Source organism: Sciurus vulgaris (assembly GCF_902686455.1).
Source record: "Sciurus vulgaris genome assembly, chromosome: 14".
NCBI lineage: Eukaryota > Metazoa > Chordata > Mammalia > Rodentia > Sciuridae > Sciurus > Sciurus vulgaris.
The window spans coordinates 59,096,104-59,120,860 of record NC_136475.1 but is presented as its reverse complement, the minus strand read 5'-3'; the positions used below and the strand labels follow the sequence as shown (position 1 = coordinate 59,120,860).

The 24,757-nt window shown below is 40.9% G+C and overlaps 2 protein-coding genes and 1 long non-coding RNA gene across 6 annotated transcripts in view; 1 reads left to right on the top strand and 2 right to left on the bottom strand.

Moving 5' to 3' along the window:
• The first annotated feature begins 176 nt into the window (after nt 1–176).
• MSH6 (mutS homolog 6) lies at nt 177–23,402 on the top strand. Of its 3 annotated transcripts, none has more exons than XM_079111616.1 (10): nt 177–589; nt 11,153–11,352; nt 14,439–14,608; nt 16,285–18,823; nt 20,721–20,989; nt 21,832–21,949; nt 22,215–22,304; nt 22,661–22,815; nt 22,919–23,118; nt 23,232–23,402. In XM_079111616.1, the coding sequence occupies exons 1-10, from the start codon at nt 321–323 to the stop codon at nt 23,311–23,313; spliced, it is 4,092 nt and encodes a 1,363-aa protein (XP_078967742.1). In that variant the 5' UTR covers nt 177–320; the 3' UTR covers nt 23,314–23,402. The 3 variants fall into 3 exon arrangements, with proteins under 3 accessions (XP_078967742.1, XP_078967741.1, XP_078967743.1); XM_079111615.1 differs by having other exon boundaries at nt 11,150–11,352; XM_079111617.1 differs by having other exon boundaries at nt 224–578.
• Nucleotides 6,102–9,930, bottom strand: LOC306644590. The gene is made up of 2 exons (XR_013759415.1): nt 6,306–9,930; nt 6,102–6,246 (listed from the first exon to the last, which is right to left on the bottom strand). It is a non-coding gene; the product is annotated as an uncharacterized lncRNA (long non-coding RNA).
• FBXO11 (F-box protein 11) overlaps nt 23,369–24,757 on the bottom strand; it is an 86,641-nt gene continuing 85,252 nt past the window's right edge. For both annotated transcript variants that reach the window (XM_079111619.1, XM_079111618.1), the window contains exon 23: nt 23,369–24,748. In XM_079111619.1, coding sequence (XP_078967745.1) covers nt 24,619–24,748 — 130 coding nt within the window. In that variant the 3' untranslated portion in view covers nt 23,369–24,618. The remainder of the gene's footprint in view (nt 24,749–24,757) is intronic.

The window sequence follows — 24,757 nt, the reverse complement described above, 5'->3', positions numbered from 1 at the left end:
GGGCCGGAGAGATCCAGTCTGCTCCAGCCCCGCTGCATGAGGGCGGGACCCGCAGAGTCCTTGCCGACGTCAGGAGCCCGCGCTCCACCGCGCGGCATGCAAGTCCCTCCCCTTCTCGCGTCGACGCGCGCCCGGGGGCGGAGCCTGGCGCTCACGCCGTTCGCGCACACCGACGCGTCTGCCGATTGGCCCCGGGTTCCAGGGTTCCTCCGGCTGAACGCGCCTCCCCCCGAGGTTTCCCGCCAGCCGGAGCCTCGCGGTGGATGCGGAGTCTTTAGGCGCTCCGCCCGCAGAACGGTTGGGCCTCGCCTACCGTCGCTATGTCGCGACAAAGCACCCTATACAGCTTCTTCCCCAAGTCTCCAGCGTTGAGTAATGCCAACAAGGCCCCAACCAGGGCCTCACGCGAAGGCGGCGGTGCCGCCACTGCGGCCACCCGGGCCTCCCCTTCTCCTGGCGGGGATGTGGCCCGGAGCGAGGCTGGGCCTGGGCCTGGGCACAGGCCCTTGGGCACCTCCGCGTCTCCTCCTGAGGCGAAGAACCTCAACGGAAGGCTGCGGAGGTCGGCAGCGCCCGCAGTCCCAGCCAGGTAGCGCGGCGGGGGTGAGGCCCTGAGCTCTTGGAAGGCTGGTTGCTGGGGCTCCAGAGGAGGTGGGGATGTGTGGCCTGGTCCGGGACTCGGAGGAGCTGGGCCTACAGAGTCTGGAGTACAGGGGTTGCGTTTGTAGCACTTTGGGAGAGTGTAGTTCGTAAACAGGATAGGAGGAAATAGCCTGCAGGAGGGAAAGGTTGGTGGCGAGGAGGCGCGCAGAGTTAAGACTTTGGAGGAAGAGGAGACCCGTTCCGCCAGCTGGGGGCTGGGGGCTGGGAGCTGGGGGAGGAAGAGCAGCTGCATGCAGCTCCGGGTAGAGAGGAGAGGAGGGAGATGGGAGCACGGGGGTGGGGCAGGAGGAGAAAGGCGCTTTGCTCGCCTGGAGCGCCGCGCGGGGGAGGGGAGGAGGAATGCCTGCCAGGAGGTCGGACGCCTGCAGCTGTGAGGCTAGGGGTGCAAAGTGTGAGACGCGAGAAGTTTTCTAATTCAGAGCGGGAACAAGGACTCCTGGGGATCCTGGAGGCGGTCGAAGCACACTGTTATGGATAGATACGAACCCCAGACGCTTAGACGCCCTAGGTCTGGGTCTTCAACCAGTGTGAGGGGCACTCGGGAAGTGGGGGAATGAGGGGTGGACGCTTGCGGAGCGCAGGGGGTGTGTCCTGCTGCTGGCCAAGGGGCCTGATTGGGCAGAATGAGGTTGGGAAGGCGGGGCGGGGTGTGAAAGCGCTGCCAAGGCTGGGATCCCGCAGGGTCCTCTCGCAGGTGGACAGCTTGTGCACAGAGACAGATGAAGATGGCAAGAAGCTGTTCTGGCGCACGTGGAATTTCGTGTCGAATGAAAAAGACGTTACTTTTTGAAATAGTTTTGAAGCACGATTCCATGGGAGGGTAGGGCACCTAATTTCGGAGTTGATGATGGGGCTTAGTTGGCAAGAATTTGTGGACGCGGCTGTCGGGGAACCTGCCCGGAGGTGGCCTCTTCGCTTTCTGGGTAGTTTGGTGCTTTACCCGTGCTTGACTAGCCCTTTATTGGGACGTCGGGCGACATTTTGAAAAGCTCGCGTTTATTGTATAACAGACTGTTAGCCACAAAGTGTAATGGTAGACGTTTGAGCGGACGAAGAAATCAAGGCTCAAAAACAATGATTGAGGATCAGAGAGCTAGTTAGTGGTTCCGAGTATCGATTTTAAATGTTCTATGTTTAAGGTGCCCTACAGGAATTCTCAGGTTTCTCAGAGTCTAAGTCTAATACAGCGTTACTCTTTTGCGTGGTGGTGGGGGTCGAATCCAGGGCCTCACGTGTAACACTACATCCCCGGCCTCGGTTACCCTCTTCTTTGATACTGGGGATTGAACCCCCGGGCGCTTTACCGCTGAGCTACATTCCAAGTTCTGTTTTAATTTAATTTAATTTTTTTTTTTTTTTTGAGACAGTCTCCCCAATTTCCTGAGGCTGGCCTCCTGCCCTTGCTTCTGAGTCGCGTGGCCACCAAGCCCAGCAGTTTTACCCTCTTTTATTATTTTTTAAAATTATTTGAGTTCTTCAATGTTATTTATTTATATATTTGGGGTGCTCGGGGTCTTATGCATGTTAGGCAAGCGCTTAAGTGCTCTGCCACTTGAGCTACAACACCAGCCCAGGGTTATCCTCTTAAGCGACCCTTTCCAGCTGTTCAAATGTATAGTGTGGACTGGGGTATGTATAGTCAGTAGTAAAGCCCTTGCCTAGCTTTCAAGGCCTTTGGTGCCATCCCCAGCACCTCGAAAGCGAAAACAACCACATTGTGTGTTAGTAGAACCTACTTGTGGCAATCAGTCATCATCTACCATGACTCTTCATGATGAAAAACGCATGATGTGTCTTTTATTAGAGTATGAGTTGATTCCTCTGGCATCCAAACTAAAAGGATGCATTTATTGATTTGTTTTGTGTGTGCGCTCCCGCTCCAGGGATTGAACCCAGGTGTGCTTAACAACTGCGTAGTATCCCTAACCCTTAAATTTTGAGACAGGGTCTAAGTAAGTTGCTTAGGGCCATGCTAAGTTGCCGAGACTGGCTTTGAACTTGGTGATCCTCCTGCCTCAGCTTCCTGAGTCACTGGGATTTCAGGCATGCACCTTCATGCCTGGTCATTTATTGTTAAATTGTACTTTACATACATCTAGCATAGCATTTACTTTTTATTTTTTGAGGGCTATATTCAAGATTGTATACATGTGATCTCCCACCATGGAGACAGATTCCAGGATATTTAAGAAAGATGGGCATTTGATTCCAGATTTCTAAAGATTTGGCCTTTATTTCAACAAATATTCATGTACCTACTTAGCCAAGCACGACATTAGGCATTGTGGATCAGTGAACAGGACAAGCAAAGAAGCAGCCCTTGAACTCAAACAGAGCTCTGTAAACTGAAACCAGAAGGACAAACAGGGCCAGCCAGATTATGTCTTTGACCAGAGTGGGAAACTGGCTGTGAAAGAGAACCTGCCAAATTGTGGGTGGAATGAAGGAAGAGAACAGAGCTTGGAGAAAATAGCAGGGGATCCACTCAATAGGCTGATGAGGTCTGCAAAGACATTTGTATTTGTTCTGAGACTTGATTGAAAGCTTTAAAATGTTGGGCATATTGTAATGTTTGTCAAAATCTTTTTCCCTTATTCCCCACCCCCTGACAGTTATGTGTGATGCAGATATCTTCCACCCTGAATGGTCCATTCAGTTTGTGGCATCTTTCGGTGAACAGAAGTTATGGAATATAATGTTGAGTTTGCCCATCTTTTCTTTCCTCTTTTTTTGTTTTTGTACCAGGGATTGAACCCACAGCGCTTAACCACTGAGCCACATCCAGCTCTTTTTATCTTTTTATTTTTTGAGACAGGGCCTCACTAAGTTGCTGAGACTGACTTTGAACTTTAAATCCTCCTGTCTCAGCCTCCTGAGCCACTAGGACTACGGGCATGTGCCACTGTGCACAGCCCTTGTTTTTCTTTATGTTTAATGCTTCTGTGGGTTTTACTTATGAAATCCACAGAGGACATTTTTTAGTATCATCACTCTGACTGAAGTGTTTGTGTGTTAGGAAGAACAGGCACCTGATTTGATAATGAAGAGAAAACTTGCATTAATGGGAGTAGGAATGGAGAGGGTTTAGAGAAGTTGAGAGAGGCATAGATAAATAGAAGAAGATAAATAGGTGTTGGTGATAATTAAGATTTGGGGAGAGGCAGGAGTTGGAATGGTTATCGATTTGAAATAAATGGTTAAGAGAAAAGTAGCAGGACACATACTCCCCTGGGTCTGTTTTTATTGTGTTTTTTTGTTTGTTTTGGTACTGTGATTGAACCCAGGGGCACTCTACCACTAGCCCTTTTTATTTTGAGGCAGAGTCTCACTGAGTTGCTTAGAGCCTTAGCTAAATTGCTGAGGCTGACCTTGACTTGGTATCCTCCTGCCTTAGCCTTTTTTGTTTGTTTTGTTTCCGGGGATCAAATCCAGCAGCGCTTAACTGCTGAGCTACATCCCAGCCCTTTTTATTTTTTTTTTATTTTGAAACAGTCTCACTAAGTTGCTCAGAGCCTCACTAAGATGCTGAGGCGGGCTTTGAACTTGACCCACCTGCCTCAGCCTCCCAAGCTCTTGGGATTATAGGTGTGTTCCACCACAACTGCCTTATTTTTAAATTTTGAGATGGTCTTGCTTAGTTGCTTAGGGCCTTACTAAGTTGCTGAGATTGGCTTTGAACTTGTAATTGTCCTGCTTCAACATCTCCAGTGGCTGGGATTACAGGAGTGCACCACCATGCCCAGCTGCCTCAGTTCGTTGAGTCCATGGGATTGGGCCTCTTTCTTAATGTTTTGTTTTTCTGTAATTTACCAAGATCATAATAGCAATATGCAAGGCTTCTGATCCCTTAAGTCTGGCTTCTAAGCAAATCTTAGCTAGTTTATTTCTCACAATCTCAATTCAGTGATAACTATTATGGCTGATGAGGGCAGTAGAAGTTTTTTTTTTTTTTGAGGGGGGATGCTGCTATTTGAACCCAGAGGCACTTTACCACTGAGCCACATCCCTAGCCCTTTCAGTTTTTTTATTTTGAGACAGTCTCACTAAGTTGCTTGGGGCCCCCTTAAATTGCTGAGATTGGTCTTGAACTTGCAATTCTCCTGCCTCAGCCTCCAGTGTTCCTAGGATTACAGGGGTATGCCACTGCACCTGGCAGTAAAAATCTTTTTGAATGCCTCTGTCCACACTCATAGACCAGATGGGGTATGTCAGATCTGACAAATCTTTTTTATTTTAAAGAGTTGTTAAAGTTAACTGCCTGCACCAGTTGTGGGTACTTCTGAGAATTTTCATGGTTAAAACATTTATAGCAATATATTTCAAGTAATATGACACTTATTATAAGAAGAAAGTAAAATTCAAACTTTTTATAGACATATCATTGTGGACTCAAGATTTACCAACTTTTTAAATTGATTTATTTTATCTGAAAGCTCTTTCTTTTAGGGGAGCATGGTTTCATTTTAGTTTGGATATGTGAAAGCTTTTTTTTAAATGTACCAGGGATTGAACCACTGAGCCACATCCCCAGCCCTTGTTAAATATTTTACTTAGAGGCAGTGTCTTGCTGAGTTGCTTAGGCCCTTGATAAGTTGCTGAGGCTGGCTGCAAACTCATGATTCTTCTGTCTCAACCTCCCAAGCCACTGGGATCACAGTTGTGCACCACCACACCCAGCTATGAATGCTTTTACATTTATTTTTCTGAGCTATTAGCTTTTCCCCTTAGCTATTTTTAAAATCTGAAGCATATCAAATGTTTAAGATAAATTGTATGACTTTAAAAAACACTTGCAAAATCACAATGGGATCTTATTTAACTATATCATAAGGTAATATTAGTATTTTGGCATTTCATTTTGGTTTTCAGGATGAACCAAGGTATTTTACAATTACTTGGAGGGAGGGTGTGAGTTGACTTTGGCTCAGATTTTCCACTAGATTTACTTTGCATAGGGTTAAGAGCCATGTTAATGTAATCCTAGTTAAACAAAAAGAGAAGATATTAGGATTGGCTGAAAATGAAGCCAGATATTAAACTACAGTAAAAATAACAGAAGACTGATAAAGAAAAATAAAGTTTTTGAGAGAGCCAGTTTTATACATCTCTGACTTTACAAGATCGTACTGTATAGCAGATTTCAGTTCCTAGCAAATTCCAACTCTGATCCTATTTACATTATATTTACATATTTTAAATACAGTGTGTAGTATTGGTAGAAAAATCCAAATATTAGCTGGGTGGGGTGGCACACACCTGTAATCCTAGTACCTCAGGCAGCTGAGGCAGGAGGATGGCAAGTTCTGGGCCAGCCACAGCAACTTAGTGAGACCCAGTCTTAAAATAAAAAGGGTTGGGGATGTAGCTCAGTGATAAAGGACCTCTTAATCCTCAGCACCATCCCCCCTCCCCCCCCAAAAAAAGAAAAATCTGAATACTTGCAAATATTAAAATATGTTCCATTTATTTTGGCATTTTTGGAAATTGCACAATAGAGACAGGATTTTAAAATTACCTTTCATTTAAGTTTATACACACAAAGATGAATCATTAGGGCTGGGAATGTTGCTGAGTGGTAGAGTGCTTGCCTAGCACGTTCAAGGCCCTAGGTTTGATCGATGGCAGAATATACACAGGCACACACACACATGAACATTGAAGAGAAATTTTAAGAAATGTTTAAAATCTTTAGTTTTATTAAGCTGCTTGATTTCTCTTTTTGGCTTGCAATCCACTCTTTCCCAGGCTAGTTTTTGTTTTGTTTTGTTTTTTGGTACTGGGGTGAACCCAGAGGCCTACATCCCCTTTTTAATGAGACAGGGTCTTGATAAGTTGCTGAGGCTGGCCTCGAACATGTGATCTTCCTGCCTCAGCTGTCCCAAGTAGTGGGGGTTACAGGTGTGCTCTGCCATGTCAGGTGGTAACAGCCCTTTTATTTTTCCATATTTTTTATTGGTGCATTTTAATTGTACATAATGGCAGTATTTGTTGTTGCATGTTTGGACATGCATACACTACTGTAATAGAATAATTTGGGCAGTGATATTCCCCTGTATTTCCCCTTCCCTTCCCCTGGTTCCTTTGCTCTACTAATTTCCCTTCTATTTTCATGAGTTCTTCCCTTCCCACCACTTCTTTTCCTTTTCACAACTCTCTAGCTTTTACACATGAGTGAAAACATTCAATCCTTGACTTTCTGAGTTTGGCTTATTTCTCTTAATGTTCACAAGGTCCATCCATTTTTCATGCAAATGACATAAATTCATTCTTTATAGATGAATAAAACTCCATTGTGTATACATATTTTCTTTATCCATCCATTGTTGGATACCTAAGCCAGTTCCACAGTTTGGCTGTTGTGAATTGTACCACTATAAACAGGATATGCGTATGTTGCTGTAGTTTGATTTTATTTCTTTAAGAATAAATACCAATGAGTGGTTCAGCTGGCTTTTATAGTGGTTCCATTCCTAGTCTTTTGAGGAACCTCCTTATTAATTTCCAGAGTGGTTGTACTGTTTTACAATCGCATGTACAGTGTAAAAGTGTCCCTTTTTCTCCACATATCCTCTCCAGCATTTGTTATTTTTTGTATTTTTGATGAGGTAATTGCCCTTTTAGAAGGCTCAAGTTCTTTCCTTTCGGATAAAACTAGGACAATGATTGTATATTATAGGTATACAATTTTAAAAATGAGTTTTATTCTTCCCTTCACATGTCTTTTCAGGTTTCAATCAGAAACTTGAGGTTTTGTTGTGGTGGTGCTGTGGCCCTGAGGATTGAACCCAGAGCTTTGCACTTAAATGCTCTACCACAGATCTACACGCCCCCCCCCCGCCCCCCGCCAGTCCTTTTTAATTTTTATTCTGGGAGAGGGTCTTGCTAAATTGCTGAGGCTGGCCTAGAACTTGGAATCTTTGTGCCTCAGCCTTCCCAGTTGCTGGGATAAAAGACATGCACCACTGCACCTTTTTTTTTTTTTTTTTGAGACAAGATCTATAAGTTGTCTTTGTTGGCTTTTAACTTATGATCCTCCTGTCTCAGCCTGTTTATTTATGGTACCAGGCATTGAACCCAGGGGCACTAAACCACTGAGCCACCTCCCCAGCCCTTTTTGTATTTTATTTAGAGACAGTCTTGCTGGGTTTCTTAGGGCCTTGCTAAATTGCAGAGGCCAGCTTTGAACTTGCCATCCTTCTGAGCCGCTGGGATTACAGGTGTGCATCGTTGTGCCTGGCCTGCCTCAGCCTCTTCAATAGCTTGATGAGTGCCACTGTGCATGGCCAAATTACTTTTTTCTATTCTTTTTTCTTCAGTACTGAAGATTAAACTCTGAAACTTTACCACTGAGGTACATCCCCAATCTTATTTTTTTGAGACAGGGTCTCATGAAGTTCCTGAGTCTGGCCTCTAACTTGCAAGCCTCTGGAGTTGGTGGAATTATAGGTGTGTGCCACTGTGCCTGGGCTGATTGAGTCACACTTTTTTGGTGGTGGTATGAAAGATTGAATGAGGAGCATTGACCACTGAGCCACATCTCCAGCCCTATTGTTTTGTTTTTTATTTAGAGACAGGGTCTCACTGAGCTGCTTGGCACCTCACTTTTGCTGAGGCTGGCTTTGAACTTGCCATCTTCTTGCCTCAGCTTCCCAAGCCACAGTGATTACAGGCATGCATCACCGAGCCTGCTCTGAGTCACTTTTTTTTTTGTTTGTTTGTTTTTGCGGTGCTGGGGATTGAACCCAGGGCCTTAGTGTTGGCAAGGCAAGCACTCTAACAACTGAGCTACATCCCCAACCCTCTGAGTCACTCTTGATAGGTGGCAGTCAGTGAGCAATGTGCACTCAAAAAGTAGGTGACATGCTGGCAGACAGGACAAATGGGGTAAACAGCAGGGGAATCGGTGACAAGGAATGCAGCCTCCCTCTAGACCACCATCTTGCATCTCCTGCTGAGTCACTGTTAATTGAGGATAGAAAGGAACTTCTAGGAGGAAGCTTCATCAATCTTATATTTTTACTCAGGTCATTTAATTTCTCAGAAGCTGCTATGACATGTGAGATTCCCGAAATCTTTCTTTGCCTTCATAAAAGGCAAAATGAAATTTAAATAGAATTTCACTGGGTTTAGGGCATTCTATACACCATCAAGATGTACATTCTTGCCAGGTGTGGTAATTATCTCAGAATAAAAAGGGCTTGGGATATAGTTCAGTGGTAGGGTGTCATTGGGTTCAGTCCTCAATACTGCAAAAAAAAAAAAAAAAAAAAAAAAATTGTGAGGATATGGTGATTCCCAACTCTGGACTGAAGCTGAGGTGGGAGACTAACTTGAGCTGGAAGGAGTTCCAGACTAGCCAGGGCAACATAGCAACAACCAAAAATGCATTTCTTTTTGGGTGCTGGGGATCAAACCCTAGGGCTCTGTGCGTGTTGGGCTCTATCACTGAGTTTTTTTACGCATTTTTGTCAATTTCTGATGCATTAACTCAATTTCTAACTCTTGTAGATATGTACAAAATGAAATAGCTGCTGTCCAGGTAGATCCTTTTTCAGTCCTTACTCTTCCATAACTAAGTTCAGACAGGGAGGAGGGACAGAATTGCTTTTAGACATGGTCATTTTCAGTTTTATGGACCAAGAACACTTTGTAAACCTCAGTCCATATTTGGCCTCAGGGACCATCTTAGGTATTTAATAATTTCAACACACTAAGGGGAGAATTGCCTCCAACTGGCCCGTGATGAGATTATATCTTCACCCTTCCCTCCGCAGAAAAATGTGCCTTCACCAATACACAGTTTGAAGCCTGAAATATGCTTCATGTGGTGATGTCTTCCTTACCATTTATTTGCTCTATCTGGCCAATGTTGCAGAAGTTAACTGGCAGGATAGAAAGATTAAGAACTCTACATTATCAAAAGTTGATTTCCCTCCTTTAGCAGCAGAATAAAGGAATACAGCTTAGGGGGAAAAAATCTTTTCTAAAAATGTACAAAGCAGCTTGTGAATATAGTATTCCACACGGTGACAGCAGGTGTTTTTTTTTTTTTTTTGTTTTGTTTTTTCTTTTCTTTGTTAACTAATTGGTAAGTTAGGAGGAGGCACAGCTATGGTTGAGTTTCGAATTGTGAGGACAAAACTTGTTGAAGATGATCCAAGTTGTGAGAGAGGCAGTATTCATAACTTGGCACTGGTCACTGTAAATTTCTGTTATTGAGAGACCAAACTCATCAAAGGTCCTTGAGAAGAGTACAAACTGAACTTATATCCAGTCATATGTCTCTTCTAATTACTCTAACTTAAAAGGTTTCTGTATTCACCACGCCCCCCTCTTTTTTTCTTTGACCTGGGATTGAGTTCAGGACCTGGCGTGTGCTATCACTGAGTTGTAACCCCAGCTCCATACACAGATTTTTTGGAGAAATATTATATTTCATAATTGGGTCTAAACCAAGTTGGCTCAGCTGACTGCTTTTCAGAACTGTCTTAAGTTTTCTTGTTTGTAATGTGCTTATTTTTATTTTGTAGTTCTTCAGAAAAGACCTTTAAGCAGGCCCAGAAAATCTTAGTGATTATCAGCTGTTTGTGGCCTCTCCATCACCGTGGGTTTCTTTTATAGTCTCTTACCTAGATTCTTTCCTTTTTCCCGTCTCTTCCTCTCAAGAGAGAAAATCCTCAATGGTTAAATCATTGTCCTGCCCCACCTCCACCAGCTGTCCTGGGGATTGAACCCAGGTTCTCAACATGGGTACATTCCCAATCCATTTTCCCTTTTTTAATTTTAATCTTGAGGCAGGGTCTCACCAAGTTGTCTGGACTGGCCTCTGAACCTCAACCTTTCTGGCATAGGTGGGATTATAGGTGTTACTAAAGTTGTTATGAAGAATTGATCTTTTTAATTCTATAGGCTTAGGTATTTATTGTTTTTGGCACATTGAGTTCAGTTTTTCCATAGAACTAGTTTAGGAGATAAAAGGATGGTAGAATGCTGTTTGGAATAGTCTTGGAGTGTTTAGAATACATAGGCACTTACCTGGAAACAGATTCTAAGCAAAGTCTAATATTACATAATTGGTTAGCAAGTAGTATATTTTATATTAATGAAGTCTATGTCTTTATCCTGCCAACATCATTCTATCAGAATTCTTCCATAGTTTATTTTAAATTATTTTTTTATTTTGAGAAAGGTCTTGCTAAGTTGCTGAGACTGGTTTTGAACTTGTGATCCTCCTGCCTCAGCTTCCTGAGCTGCTGGGATTATAGGTGTGCACCACTGTGCCTGGCTCTTCCATGGTTTTGAAACTTTGATTCTGAGATGGAATTTCATACTTCAGTACCAGAATTTAATGTATTTGTCTATCTTAAAACTTAAAAAAGCATGTTTGTTTATATTTACTTTCTATTTGTAGGTAAGAATTATTAGTTTGTAGGTAATTGCCTTTGAAGTAATTCAACATTAACTAACATGTATTTTCTTTTGGCAGCAGTTCTTGTGACTTCTCACCAGGTGATTTGGTTTGGGCTAAGATGGAGGGTTACCCCTGGTGGCCTTGCCTGGTTTACAACCACCCCTTTGATGGAACATTCATCCGTGAGAAAGGGAAATCAGTCCGTGTTCATGTACAGTTTTTTGATGACAGCCCAACAAGGGGCTGGGTTAGCAAAAGGCTGTTAAAGCCATATACAGGTAAGTCACTGTGGGCATGCGTGCATACACATGAGCGGGAGGAGTTGGTTTTTAGCCAAGATTTTGTTTTGTTTTGGCAGTATTTGGGATTAAATCCAGGGCTTTCCTCATGCTAGGCAAGCACTCTATCACCGAGCAATATCCCCACCTCTTTTTATTTTATTTTGAGACAGGGTCTTGCTAACTTACCTTGGCTGGCTTTGAATTTGTAATCCTCCTGCCTCAGCCTGCCAAGTTGCTGGGATTATAGGAATGTGCCATCACACCTGGTTTGGGATTTTTATTTCTATATTTGAATGACAGCAGTTAAAAGCTCTTAAAGGGAAAATAATCTTATTGAAATTCAAACATGAGAAAGGTAAACTGCACCATCTTGAAGGAACCTGTTAAAACATAGGTAATGTGAGCAGGATATAAGGCATAGATCAGGGACATTTTTCTATGACAGAGATGTACACTAGCCTCAAATTGTCACCCATGAGCACATCTGAGTTGTTTCACACCACAATTCTGGAACCATAATTTTTTTCCCAGGCCTAGCCTTGTCACACACATCAGCAAACCTTTGTGGTTAGCCTCACTTGGGCTGAGTGCACCCTAAGTATATATTGTGCATACAAAATATGATTTCAGAATATAGTCCACTATATAATAGGGCATGAACAAGTCCTTGTCTTTTATCTTCAGGCAATCTAATATATTGTTTAGCTTCATTTTGTAGAATCAGAACAAGGGTAAGTTTCCCAGAAATACCTAGGAAGCATAAACTTTTGAGCATGTGCTCATCCTGCAGAAGGTGGAGGACACTGAAGACAGCTAAAGATATACAGGATGGAAAGAGAATCAGGAAATTTAATTTCTGTCTTCTGTAATTTGCTGTATAATCCTGGCCAACTGACAGAAGTAAATTATTTCCTGATACTTATATAGAAAGTGATAACGTCATTTATTTTACTGTACCAGATGATAAATGAGGTTTTCTTCAGGAATAGTTTTGAAATTTTAAAAAAAGCTTGAGCAGAATGACTTAAAAAGAAATCAAGAAAATGTTAACATTTATGTTGTCATTATTTTATAAAATTATCCCTGTATATACTGCTGTTTGCCCTGTGCATGCGTGTGTGATATGCTAGAGACTGAACCCAAGATTTCACACATGCAAGGCAACATCTGTACCACTGTGGTGTACCACCAGCCCTGCTCTTTGCTTTTTAAAATTCCGAGTTGCTGAGCTGGGGATGTAGCTCAGTGGTAGGGTGTTTACCTAGCATGCACAAGGCCCCAGGTTCAATTCCCTGCCCCTATTTTTTTTTTTTTTTTTTTAAGATAGCATTTGTTGCAGTATATGCATATTAATCAGTCACTCAAGAGGGAGGCATGTGTGAAAAATAGTTGAATTTTTATCTTACATTTGTAGAGATTGGGATCATCTCCAATCTCTATGTTCTCTGGAACAATTTTATCTCTAGATAGAAGGGGGTGGAACATGAAGTGTAGCTGCATTAGGCACTTTGGGAAAAGTTCAGGTTCACTGTCTGATTTATCTTAGTGCTTTGGTTACCTCTTCAGAAAAATGGGAAAATGAGACAGGTATAGTGGTGCATGCCTATCATCCCAGCAATTCTAGAGGCTTAGGCAGGAGGATCACAAGTTTGTGGCAAGCCTTAGCAAGACCCTGTCTCAAAATGTAAAGGTCTGGGGATGTAACTTCATGGTAAAGTACCCCCATGGGTTCAGTCCCTAGTACCAAAAAGAGAGAGATGGTAAATTGTAGCTTTAGTTTATCTTAGGTAACATGGAAGTTGCTAGTTCTGTTGAAATATTATGTTTTGGATATGTTTAATTCAGACATCAAGATTTTTTTTCCCCCAATGATGATTATATTTGTGCAGAAGAACAGAACAGAGACATTGCCATGTCTGCTTACGTCTCTTGGGAAAGAATTAATTTATAACATTAGGTCTGTGATCCTCTGTACCTAACATTTTGCTGAGTGGACAGAAATGTCATTTAATATTACAGTGAAGTTATTTTTTGGTGGCACCGGGGATTGAAATTGAACACTGGGCCTCACATAATGCTAGGCAAGTGTTACACCACTGAACCACACCCCAGCCCTGTGATATGAATTTTAAATGAGAGAATTATAAAGGAAAAGTGTTTATTTTGTAAGAAACAAAAAATTGTATATTTAAATTAATTCTTGTTGAGGTGCTGTTTTGGCCACATGGAAAGATTTTACTTTACCAGGGATTGAACTCAGGGGCACTTTAATCACTGAGTCACATCCCAGCCCTCTTTTTTATTTTTAATTTAGAGACAGGGTCTAAGTTGCTGAGGCTGGATTTGAACTTGGAATCCTCCTGCCTCAGCCTCCTGAGCTGCTGGAATTAACAGTGTGCACCGTGGCACCTTTGAAAGGTGCATTTTGATGCTCTTGGGGCAGGGGGTTAACATATTCATAGTATGAACTGGATTACCCTTCCAAAATGGTAGTCCACTTACAAGTAGGTTAATAACAATTTGGTTATTCAGTTGTTTTATTTAAATATCTATGATCTGACTGCCTTTGGTCCCCAAACAAACCACATTTACATATCTTGCTTTACATGAAGAGGTGTGCCATGCCTGTTTAGGGCTTTGGTCTTAAGGCATTAGAAGAGAGACTTTTACCTAAGTGGTCTTAGGTAACCCAACAGGGCAACCTCAAGGAGGTAAATTTGGTGATTTTAATTTCATTGGTCATTTTCTCTTGGAAAATTTTCTTCCTGTGAATAATGGGACATTAGAAATTATACTTGATTGTTACCATTCTTTTTTTTTTTTTTTAAATAGTACCGGGGATTGAACCCAGGGTCTTGTGTATGCTAGGGCAAGTGCTTAATCACTTAAGTCACATCCCAGCCCTTCTTTTGAGACAGGGTCTTGCTAAATTTACATTGTCTAGGGTGGCCGAGAACTGGAGACCAATAACTAGGATTAGGAGTGTGCCACCACACCCAGCTGATATTGTCATTCTTGTTCATTAGGGCAAATGTAATGCAGTCAACTGTCCAGTAAATTCTTATTTACAAATATATTTCTAGGTTCAAAATCAAAGGAGGCCCAGAAGGGAGGTCATTTTTACAGTTCAAAGCCTGAAATACTCAGAGCAATGCAACGTGCAGATGAAGCCTTAAATAAAGACAAAGTTGAGAGGCTTGAACTGGCAGTTTGTGATGAGCCCTCAGAGCCAGAAGAGGAAGAAGAGATGGAGGTAGGATATAACATTTAGTTGTTACTTCTATTAGAAGGGTGGTGGGGGAAGTGGTGGGGGGAGGGATATACTAAAGTAGTAACTCTCCTTCCTTCTCCCCAACCCCCTACCTTTGGTAATGGGGATTGAACCTAGGATCCCTTTACCACTGAGCTACATACATCTGAGTGCCCCCTCCCTTTTTTTTTTTTTTAACCTTGAGATAGTTTTGCTAAGTTGCCAAGGCTGGCCTTGAATTTGCAGTCCTCTTGTTTCAGTCTCCCAAGTTTCTGGGATTATAAGCACCTACTTTAGAAGTTCATACATATATACGGATGTGTGCAGTGTGCACACGTAAATACACTTCTGTACTTCCCCAGATTGGAGGTTACATAGAATTTCAACTGCTGGTGACCTTTTTTACCTAAGTTCTCAAGTATGCTGGTAGGACAAGACACATGTAACAAGAGGTAGTACATTTTGTTAAGTAGAGAGGGATAGTAAGAACATTTATAAAATTGGTCATGGAGTCTAGTAGGCTTCTATATGAGGGTGTAGTTATGCCCTGGAAATTATAATTCTCCAGGTTTATGCTTTTAGTTCCAATACTGTTTTTTGTTTTTATTTTTATTTTATTTATTTATTTTGGTACTAAGGATAATTTAACCCAGGGGTGCTTTACCACTGAAGTCACATCCTCAACCCTTTTTTAAAATTTTGAGACAGGGTCTCACTAAGTTGCTTAAGGCTTTGCTAAATGCTGAGTGTTGTTGCAAACTTGAGCTCTTCCAGCTCTTTTTTTTTTTTTGTATCTTGCATTGGTAAAAGTAGATGTCCAATAACCTTGGAATACAATATTAGTTTCAAATGTCATTAATTGAATTAAAACTGTTAAAGAAATGAACAGAGCTAATTTACAACAAACAAGATCATTATTCCATAGGAAATTAATGAGCTGCCTCCCAAAGGAGATTCTGCTGTAACTTAGCTCAATTTTGTTTTATTTCTTATAGTTGAGAAAATGTTAATAAGCAAGTTAACATAGTATTCTAAGATTGAGATTAGGGTTTATAACATTAATCAGTTTAGAAATGGATGGCAATTAGAACAGTTAACCCTAATACTGCTTTACATGTGTAAGAGATCCATGTCAGTGTTCCATACCTGAGGTGATATAGCTGGTTTGTGGAAGGGCAAGCACTAGAACTGGTATAGATTGCTAATTGTTTTCTTACTGGAGAATGCATAAACTGGTAAGTTTTATAACATGTCTATTTATTAGGAGGAGAGGTGACCCTGAAATAAAGGTATCAGATATAAGGGGAAGTTATTTTTGTAGCCTTGACTATTAACAAGGACATCACTTACTAGTGTGTGGCACACATTCATGCTCAAGCTTCATTTTGTTGTGTAGGATAGAATTCCCATGACAGCAGTCAATCCTGCAGTGTGACACTTGTTTTAATGTTAGGTGAAACCGAAATCGATATTCCTGGAAAACGCTTCTCATTTCTAGAGGTGTATAAAGTTGCAGCATGAGGGAGATTTCAGAGTAGTATTGTAACTACAAATTTTGCTTTATTTAATTTATTTATGTATGTGTGTTGCTACGGATGGAACCCAGGCCTTAAGTATGCATTCTTCTACTGAGCTACATCCCAGTTCTTTGTTTTTAAATACCTTTCCTTGTTTGGCAGGTAAGTGCAACTTATGCATCAGATAAGAGTGAAGAAGATAATGAAATTGAGAGTGAAGAGGAAGTGAAGCCTAAGATGGAAGGATCTAGGCGAAGTAGCCGTCAAGTAAAAAAACGAAGGGTCATATCAGACTCTGAGAGTGACATTGGTGGCTCTGATGTAGAATTCAAACCAGATGCTAAGGAGGAAGGAAGCAGTGATGAAATCAGCAGTGGAGTTGGGGATAGTGAGAGCGAAGGCCTGGACAGCCCTGTCAAAGTTGCTCCAAAACGTAAGAGAATGGTGACTGGAAGTAGTGCTTTTAAAAGGAAAAGTTCAAGAAAGGAAATGCCCTCAACCACCAAACGAGCAGCTGGCATCTTATCAGAAACCAAAAATACTTTGAGTGCTTTCTCTGCCCCTCAAAATTCTGAATCTCAAGCCCATATTAGTGGAGGGAGTGATGATAGTCGTCCCACTATCTGGTATCATGAAACTTTAGAATGGCTTAAGAAGGAAAAGAGAAGAGATGATCATAGGAGGCGGCCTGATCACCCTGATTTTGATGCATCCACACTCTATGTGCCTGAAGATTTCCTTAATTCCTGTACTCCTGGGATGAGGAAGTGGTGGCAGATTAAGTCCCAGAACTTTGATCTTGTCATCTTTTATAAGGTGGGGAAGTTTTATGAACTGTACCACATGGATGCTCTTATTGGAGTCAATGAATTGGGACTGGTATTCATGAAAGGCAACTGGGCCCATTCTGGTTTTCCTGAAATTGCATTTGGCCGGTACTCAGATTCCCTGGTGCAGAAGGGCTATAAAGTAGCACGAGTGGAACAGACTGAAACTCCTGAGATGATGGAGGCCCGATGCCGAAAGATGGCACATATATCTAAGCATGACAGAGTGGTAAAGAGAGAAATTTGTAGGATCATTACCAAGGGTACACAGACCTACAGTGTGCTGGAAGGTGATCCCTCTGAGAACTACAGTAAGTATCTTCTTAGCCTCAAAGAAAAAGAGGAAGATTCTTCTGGCCACACACGTGTATATGGTGTGTGCTTTGTTGATACTTCCCTGGGAAAGTTTTTCATAGGTCAGTTTTCAGATGATCGTCATTGTTCCAGATTTAGGACTCTAGTGGCACACTACCCTCCAGTACAAATCTTGTTTGAGAAAGGAAATCTCTCAGTGGAAACTAAGGCAATCCTAAAGGGTTCATTGTCCTCTTCTCTTCAGGAAGGTCTGATACCAGGGTCTCAATTTTGGGATGCAGCTAAAACTTTGAGAACTCTCCTTGAAGAAGGCTATTTTACTGAAAAACTGAATGAGGACAGTGGGGTGATGTTGCCCCAGGTGCTTAAAGATATGACCTCAGAGTCTGATTCCATTGGATTGACACCAGGAGAAAAAAGTGAATTGGCTCTCTCTGCTCTAGGCGGTTGTGTCTTCTACCTCAAAAAATGCCTTATTGATCAGGAACTTTTATCCATGGCTAATTTTGAAGAATATATTCCCTTGGATTCTGACATGGTCAGTACAAGATCTGGTGCTAAATTTACTAAAGCCAATCAACGAATGGTGCTGGATGCAGTAACATTAAACAACTTGGAGATTTTCCTGAATGGGACAAATGGTTCTACTGAAGGGACCCTGCTAGAAAGAATTGATACTTGCCATACTGTTTTCGGTAAGCGGCTCCTAAAACAGTGGCTTTGTGCCCCACTGTGTAGCCCTTTTGCAATCAATGACCGTCTGGATGCCATAGAAGACCTCATGGTTGTGCCTGACAAAATCTCTGAAGTCACAGATCTTCTAAAGAAGCTTCCAGACCTTGAGAGGCTACTAAGTAAAATTCATAATGTTGGGTCTCCCCTAAAGAGCCAGAACCACCCTGATAGTAGGGCTATAATGTATGAAGAAACTACATATAGCAAAAAAAAGATTATTGATTTTCTTTCTGCTCTTGAAGGATTCAAAGTAATGTGTAAAATTATAGAAATTATGGAAGAAGTCGTTGATGATTTTAAATCCAAAATCCTTAAGCAGGTTGTTACTCTACAGACAAAAAATCCTGAAGGCCGCTTTCCTGATTTGACTTCAGAACTGAACCGATGGGATACAGCCTTTGACCATGAAAAAGCTCGAAAGACTGGACTAATTACTCCCAAAGCAGGATTTGACTCAGATTATGACCAAGCTCTTGCTGACATAAGAGAAAATGAACAAAGCCTCTTGGAATACTTAGAGAAACAGCGCAACCGAATAGGCTGTAGGACCATAGTATATTGGGGGATTGGTAGGAACCGTTACCAGCTGGAAATTCCAGAGAATTTCACCACCCATAATTTGCCAGAAGAATATGAGCTGAAATCTACCAAGAAGGGCTGTAAACGATATTGGACCAAAACTATTGAGAAGAAGTTGGCTAATCTGATAAATGCTGAAGAACGTAGAGATACATCGTTGAAGGACTGCATGCGGCGACTATTCTATAACTTTGATAAAAATTATAAGGACTGGCAATCTGCTGTAGAGTGCATTGCAGTTTTGGGTAAGCCTTTGAACAAGTTTGTTCCTCAGACTTTGGTTAGTAATGCTCTGTCCTAGTTGTGTATCCCTAAATCTAAGTAAAGGTATATGTATTGACACACACATGCTTGCCTGAGCCTCACTAGGCAACATGACAAGGTTGCCCACAGCAATTTAATGCAAAACTCAATTATCGGTCCTTTGGCATTTTTTCAGTCTTGAAGAATTGAACATAACTTTTTGTTCATTTACGAGACGAGCTTTATTTATTTAAGATGGGATCTTGATGTGTTGCCCAGATTGGTCTTGAATTTCTGGACTCCAGAGATCCTCCTGCCTCAGCCACCCAAGTGCTGGGACTTTGAGTGTGCACCACTGTGCTCAACCACAGCTTTATTTTAGATGGTGCTGGCTCAGATTTCATTTTCATGTATTTATTTAGCCACGCTGGGCATAGAGCCCAGGGCCTTGGGTGTGCCAGGCAAGCACTCTATACCACTGAGCTACATTACCTTCCCAAATTTCACTTCTAAAAGAATTTTCTAGTATTTTTATAGATAATTGTTTTTAATGCTAACTTAAGACTCTCCCATCACTTTTTTTGTGATACCAGAGATTGAACTCACGGTCTTTTGCATGCTGTGTGAACACTGTCAGAGCTATTATCCTCAGCCCTTCTTTTAAACTGTATTTTGAGACAGGATCTCACTAAGTTGCCAAGGTTGGTCTTACTGCCTCAGCCTCTTCGAGTTGCCAAGATTACAGGCAATCATTCATTGTTCATTGTCTGGCTTCCATCACTTTTTAGACTTTATTCTTTGCCTGTTTTCCCTCATTGTATTTACTGAGTCTATTTGCATGCACATTTCAAAATTAAAGCTTCCCTTTTTCTCCTTAACCCAGATTGTCATGCTTTCTTTACTGTGCATTTTTGTGAGTGTTGGAAATGATCAGAGCCTTCTATCTTAAAGTTGATTTTAAAAGCCCTGATTTGGGTAGGCATGGTGGCACACACTGATGATCCCTGTGACTCAGGAAGCTAAGGCAGGATGTTTTCAAGTTCCAGGTCAGGCTTAGCAATTTAGTGAAACCCTGTCTCAAAATATAAAAAGGGTAAGAGATGTAGCTTAATGGTATGGTAAATCACGCTGGGTTAAATCCCCAGTACCTCCCCCCCAAAAAAAAGAAAAGAAAAAAAAAAAGACCTGATTTGTGTATTTAGAATTTGATAATCTTTAAATGTCATGACCAATGAAGGTGTCTAGAGACTTTTCTGTTTCATATTTTAGGTTTATATGGAGTTTTTGTTCTGCTTTTCTAGAAATAGCAACCATAGTTTGCCCAGATTCTGTGTGTATGTGGGGGGGGGGGGGGGGTATACAGTGTTTAAGAGCTCCAACCCAGGGCCTTAAGCATGCACTCTGCTGCTGACCTTCAACCCCATCCAACCCTGTGCCCAAATTTGTCACACAAAACTGTTTTGATCTGAACACAACTATCTAATGGTATAGAATAAATAGCATCCTTGTTATAGTGTGCTGCACTTGGTAATTAGGTAGTTTAAAATCTTTAGCAACGCTCGAACATTCTGCTTCCCCAAAAAATGTTAGTCCCAGGATTACATCAAGAGAGATTACTGTCTCTTTTGTTCTATTTTAAAAGTTCCCCTTCACAGTCTTCTGGTGTAGATGTTAGAGCTAACTCTTGAGGGGAGAAATTCTTAGGCTGAAATCCAAGTTACTTCTCATTCATTAAAGTATTGTGAAGCATTACCACTTCAACTCAGTGAAATGCATTTTGGATGACTTTTTAAAGAAGCTGTCTGTGCTACCTAGTGGGTATGATGGTTTACCTGTCAAGGTCCTCACCCCCCCCCAACCCCCAAATGATGAAGTCTCAACATTTATCTTCTTCCACAGATGTCTTAATATGCCTGGCTAACTATAGTCAAGGTGCTGATGGTCCTATGTGTCGCCCAGTGATTCTGTTACCAGGAGGAGACATTCTCCCTTTCTTAGAGCTTAAAGGGTCACGACATCCCTGCATTATGAAGACCTTTTTTGGAGATGATTTTATTCCTAATGACATTCTGATAGGCTGTGAGGAAGAAGAGAAAGAAAATGGCAAAGCTTATTGTGTGCTTGTTACTGGACCGAATATGGGGGGCAAGTCTACACTCATAAGACAGGTAACTTACTCTTAATGTTTTGTTAATCAGAAAGTAATTTTTGGCTGGGGTTGTAGCTCAGTTTTAGTGTGTTTTACACAGCATGTGTAAGATCAGGGGTTCAACCCCAAGCACCAAAGACATGGGGAGGTAGGTTTCAGGTTATGAGACTCTGACTTGATTGAAATCAGCAAGGTAGGTATATTCATAGACCAAAAATAGAATTGTAGCAGGTTATACTCATTTATTTGTTCTTGGTGCTAGGGATTGAACCCCCAGGGTCTTGCCCACTTTTAATGGTTTTAAATTACTCATTTGTAGGAATCCTTGTAAAAGACCCATGACAGACTTTTTCAGATAGGGAAACAAATAAAAAGACTTGTAGTGATTTGGGAAGTGCTTTTTATGAAATATACGATGGCTTTTTTGATTCTCTTTTGATGTCAGGGGTTGGCCAGTGACCAAACGTCATTTTTACATTTTAAAAGGTTGTAAAGGAAAAATAGTTTGCTTATCCCTCCTATTCTCCTGTACTATTGTTTCCACTCGCAGTGTGTATAGTTTTCAACTTCTTGGGGGGGGAATCCTGAAAAATGGCTACAGAAAATGCAGGAGTTGCATTTCCCTGAAGTAGATTCTTTTGATCCAGAATTGGTTCCTAGGTTTCAGTAGTCTTAAGGAGCTCCTAGAAGGCTGGAATTCACTCATGTAGTAGGTAGGCCAGAGGTCCTGAGCATTCCCTAAGCCTCACTTTTCTCTTAGCAAATGAGGTGTTAAAACAGAATCAATCTACTTAGGATTGTGAAGATGTTTTAAAAATAGGACCTGACTTATATAAACACCTTTTCCTTCCATGTTCACAGGCTGGCCTATTAGCCGTAATGGCCCAGATGGGCTGTTATGTGCCTGCTGAAGTGTGTAGGCTCACACCAGTTGACAGAGTGTTTACTAGACTTGGTGCCTCAGATAGAATAATGTCAGGTGAGTTGGTTCCCCTTACCCTGCACAAGCTTTGACAGTTCACTTGAAGTATAAACTTATTATTTTTTGGTGTTATGCAAAGCAGACTGCTTCAGATGTTAACATTACTTTTAGGGTCTAAGATTTTCATACTTCCTTAAGATGAATCTTTTAAATCATTAAGTAGCTTGTGGTAGGTTTGAATATGCTGTTCAAGGTAAATCTGCTGTTAATAAGATTCTTAAAATGATCATTCCTTTGTGATGTGATTTTACCCCCCCCCCAGGTGAAAGTACATTTTTTGTTGAATTAAGTGAAACTGCCAGCATACTTACACATGCAACAGCACATTCACTTGTGCTTATGGATGAATTAGGTAAGACATAAAAATTTTCATTTGAAAGCTATGTTAAAAACAATAGTAGAAAGAACTACTTTTCTAGATTGTCTTAAGGTTATACCCTTAGAACCAGATGGGGTACGTTATAAAATTCTATTTATTTTGATTACCTATTAATTGCTAAGGCTTCAAAATTTTCAGCCTTATTATAATTTGTTATATGGGAATTATGAGAATACTTGTATTTCTCTTAGATCCTACTCCACAAGGGCTATAAAAGAGGACCTAGTGTTCTTTCTGGGCCTGTTGATAGAACATTTTGGATATACTGACTGATGGTACTTTTCTAGCCCTCTCCCCCTTTGTACTTAATATATATCTCACTTTCACAGGAAGAGGTACTGCAACATTTGATGGGACAGCAATAGCAAATGCGGTTGTTAAAGAACTTGCTGAAACCATAAAGTGTCGTACGTTGTTTTCTACCCACTATCATTCACTGGTAGAAGATTATTCTAAAAATGTTGCTGTGCGCCTAGGACATATGGTATGTGCAAACTGTTTATTCAAAAAGTATTCACTTTTTTGAGGGTATCAATCAACATTTCAATTGCTAACATAATATAGCTGATAAAATATTTTTCTTTAAGGCATGCATGGTAGAAAATGAATGTGAAGACCCAAGCCAGGAGACTATTACCTTCCTCTATAAATTCATTGAGGGAGCTTGTCCTAAGAGCTATGGCTTTAATGCAGCAAGGCTTGCTAATCTTCCAGAGGAAGTTATTCAAAAGGGACACAGAAAAGCAAGAGAATTTGAGAAGATGACCCAGTCACTACGACTATTTCGGTAATTATATTTAGATAAGGCCAGAGTTTTCTTGAAAAAATGGAAAAGGTGGGAAGGAGGGATAATGCACTGTGACAAAGTAGAAAAAAAAAAATCTTTATTTTTATTTTAAGGGAAGTTTGCCTGGCTAGTGAAAGGTCGACTCTAGATGCTGAAGCTCTCCATAAGTTGCTGAGTCTGATTAAGGAGTTATAGACTACGTTGGAAGCTTTGAGTTGACTTTTGACAAAGGTGGTAAATTCAGACAACATTATGATCTAATAAACTTTATTTTTTAAAAATGACCATTTTTCCATTTTCTTTCTAGGAAATTAAACCCTTTTAATTCTTACCTACCTTCTACATAATGGTTATTGAATACTCCACAATATATTAAGTCTAGATGTTATGGTACATGCATACACTTTCAGGCTGTTTATACCCACTGTCACCAATACACATAAATGGGGGAGGGGGAGCTATGAAACTGTATAGGGCTGTGTGTGTGTGTGTGTGTGTGCATATACACACACACACACACACACACACACACACTGGTCTCAGCTTAATGCAGGAAATTGTTTTAATTTCCAGCAGTTTTGTCTAAACTGTTCAAAAAAAACTATGAACAGAGTTCAAATACAGGACTGTTTTGAAGAGACTTTCTAAAGTGTACTTTAAAACATAGTAGTTTTTACCTTTCACAAAACTGAGTTACAAGAATACTTTTTGTTTTACAGTGCATCCCTTCCTAGGAAGTCTCATTAAAACACTCACTTTTTCTAGGGGTGATTTTGAATGCTGCACAGGGAAGGGAAGGAAATAATAGTCTTAACTTTTCTTAAAGGATACCAGAAACATTGCTGGATATAATTTAAGATTAGTGTTTTCTCTTTCATAGAAAGAACGTACATACTGGGACATGAGTACAGTTTACAGCAAGTCTAGGTGTGCTAACAAAACAGGGCACATTCAAGTACAATAAGATTTTGCTTGAAATTAAAAACAAACTACATGAGATTAAAGCATTAAAATCATATTTCTCAATCTGAATACATGTTAAAAAAAAATCAAAAGAAACGCAGAAGTGCTAGCTCACATTTTTACCATATTACAAAAGCAATTGGTACCCATGTCCATAAAGGCAGCAACAAAGCTGCTTGTCTATTGAAGATTACTACTGCAAATTGGACTGCATTCAATGCTAGTTGTAAAAACACCAGCTTTTCAGAAGTTGGTATCTGTACAAAATTGCAGCTTATTTTCTTCACTTCTGTCCCTTCAAAAGTCTTTACACAGTAATGCTAAAACACCCAGCTTTGAGATCCTGAGTCAATATATTGCCACTTTCTTTTTGGTAGCTTGAGCTTCATAGTGTCAACTGACCTTGTGTATCCATTTTTAATACAGTCTCTTCCTGTAGCATGGGCAAATATTTTAAATCTTCTTCCAAAAAAAAAAAAAAAAAAGTTTTTAAGTTATGGTGTTAGAATGGCAGGATTTTTTCTTTAGGGAAGGAATTCAGTTGTGCTGCAATGTATTAGATTCTATAGGTGGAGCAGAGTCATATAATGTATCTGTATCATGTGTAGGCTCACCAGCTAATGTACAAGGGTTAGAGAGTGTTCCAGCACCACAGTCACAGAAAAACCTAAAGCAA

Coding starts and splice junctions, on each gene's coding strand:
- MSH6 (XM_079111615.1), top strand. CDS start 321: ATGTCGCGACAAAGCACCCTATACAGCTTCTTCCCCAAGTCTCCAGCG. Junction 590..11,149: donor GCGCCCGCAGTCCCAGCCAG/GTAGCGCGGCGG, acceptor TTCTTTTGGCAG/CAGTTCTTGTGACTTCTCAC. Junction 14,609..16,284: donor AAGAGGAAGAAGAGATGGAG/GTAGGATATAAC, acceptor CTTGTTTGGCAG/GTAAGTGCAACTTATGCATC.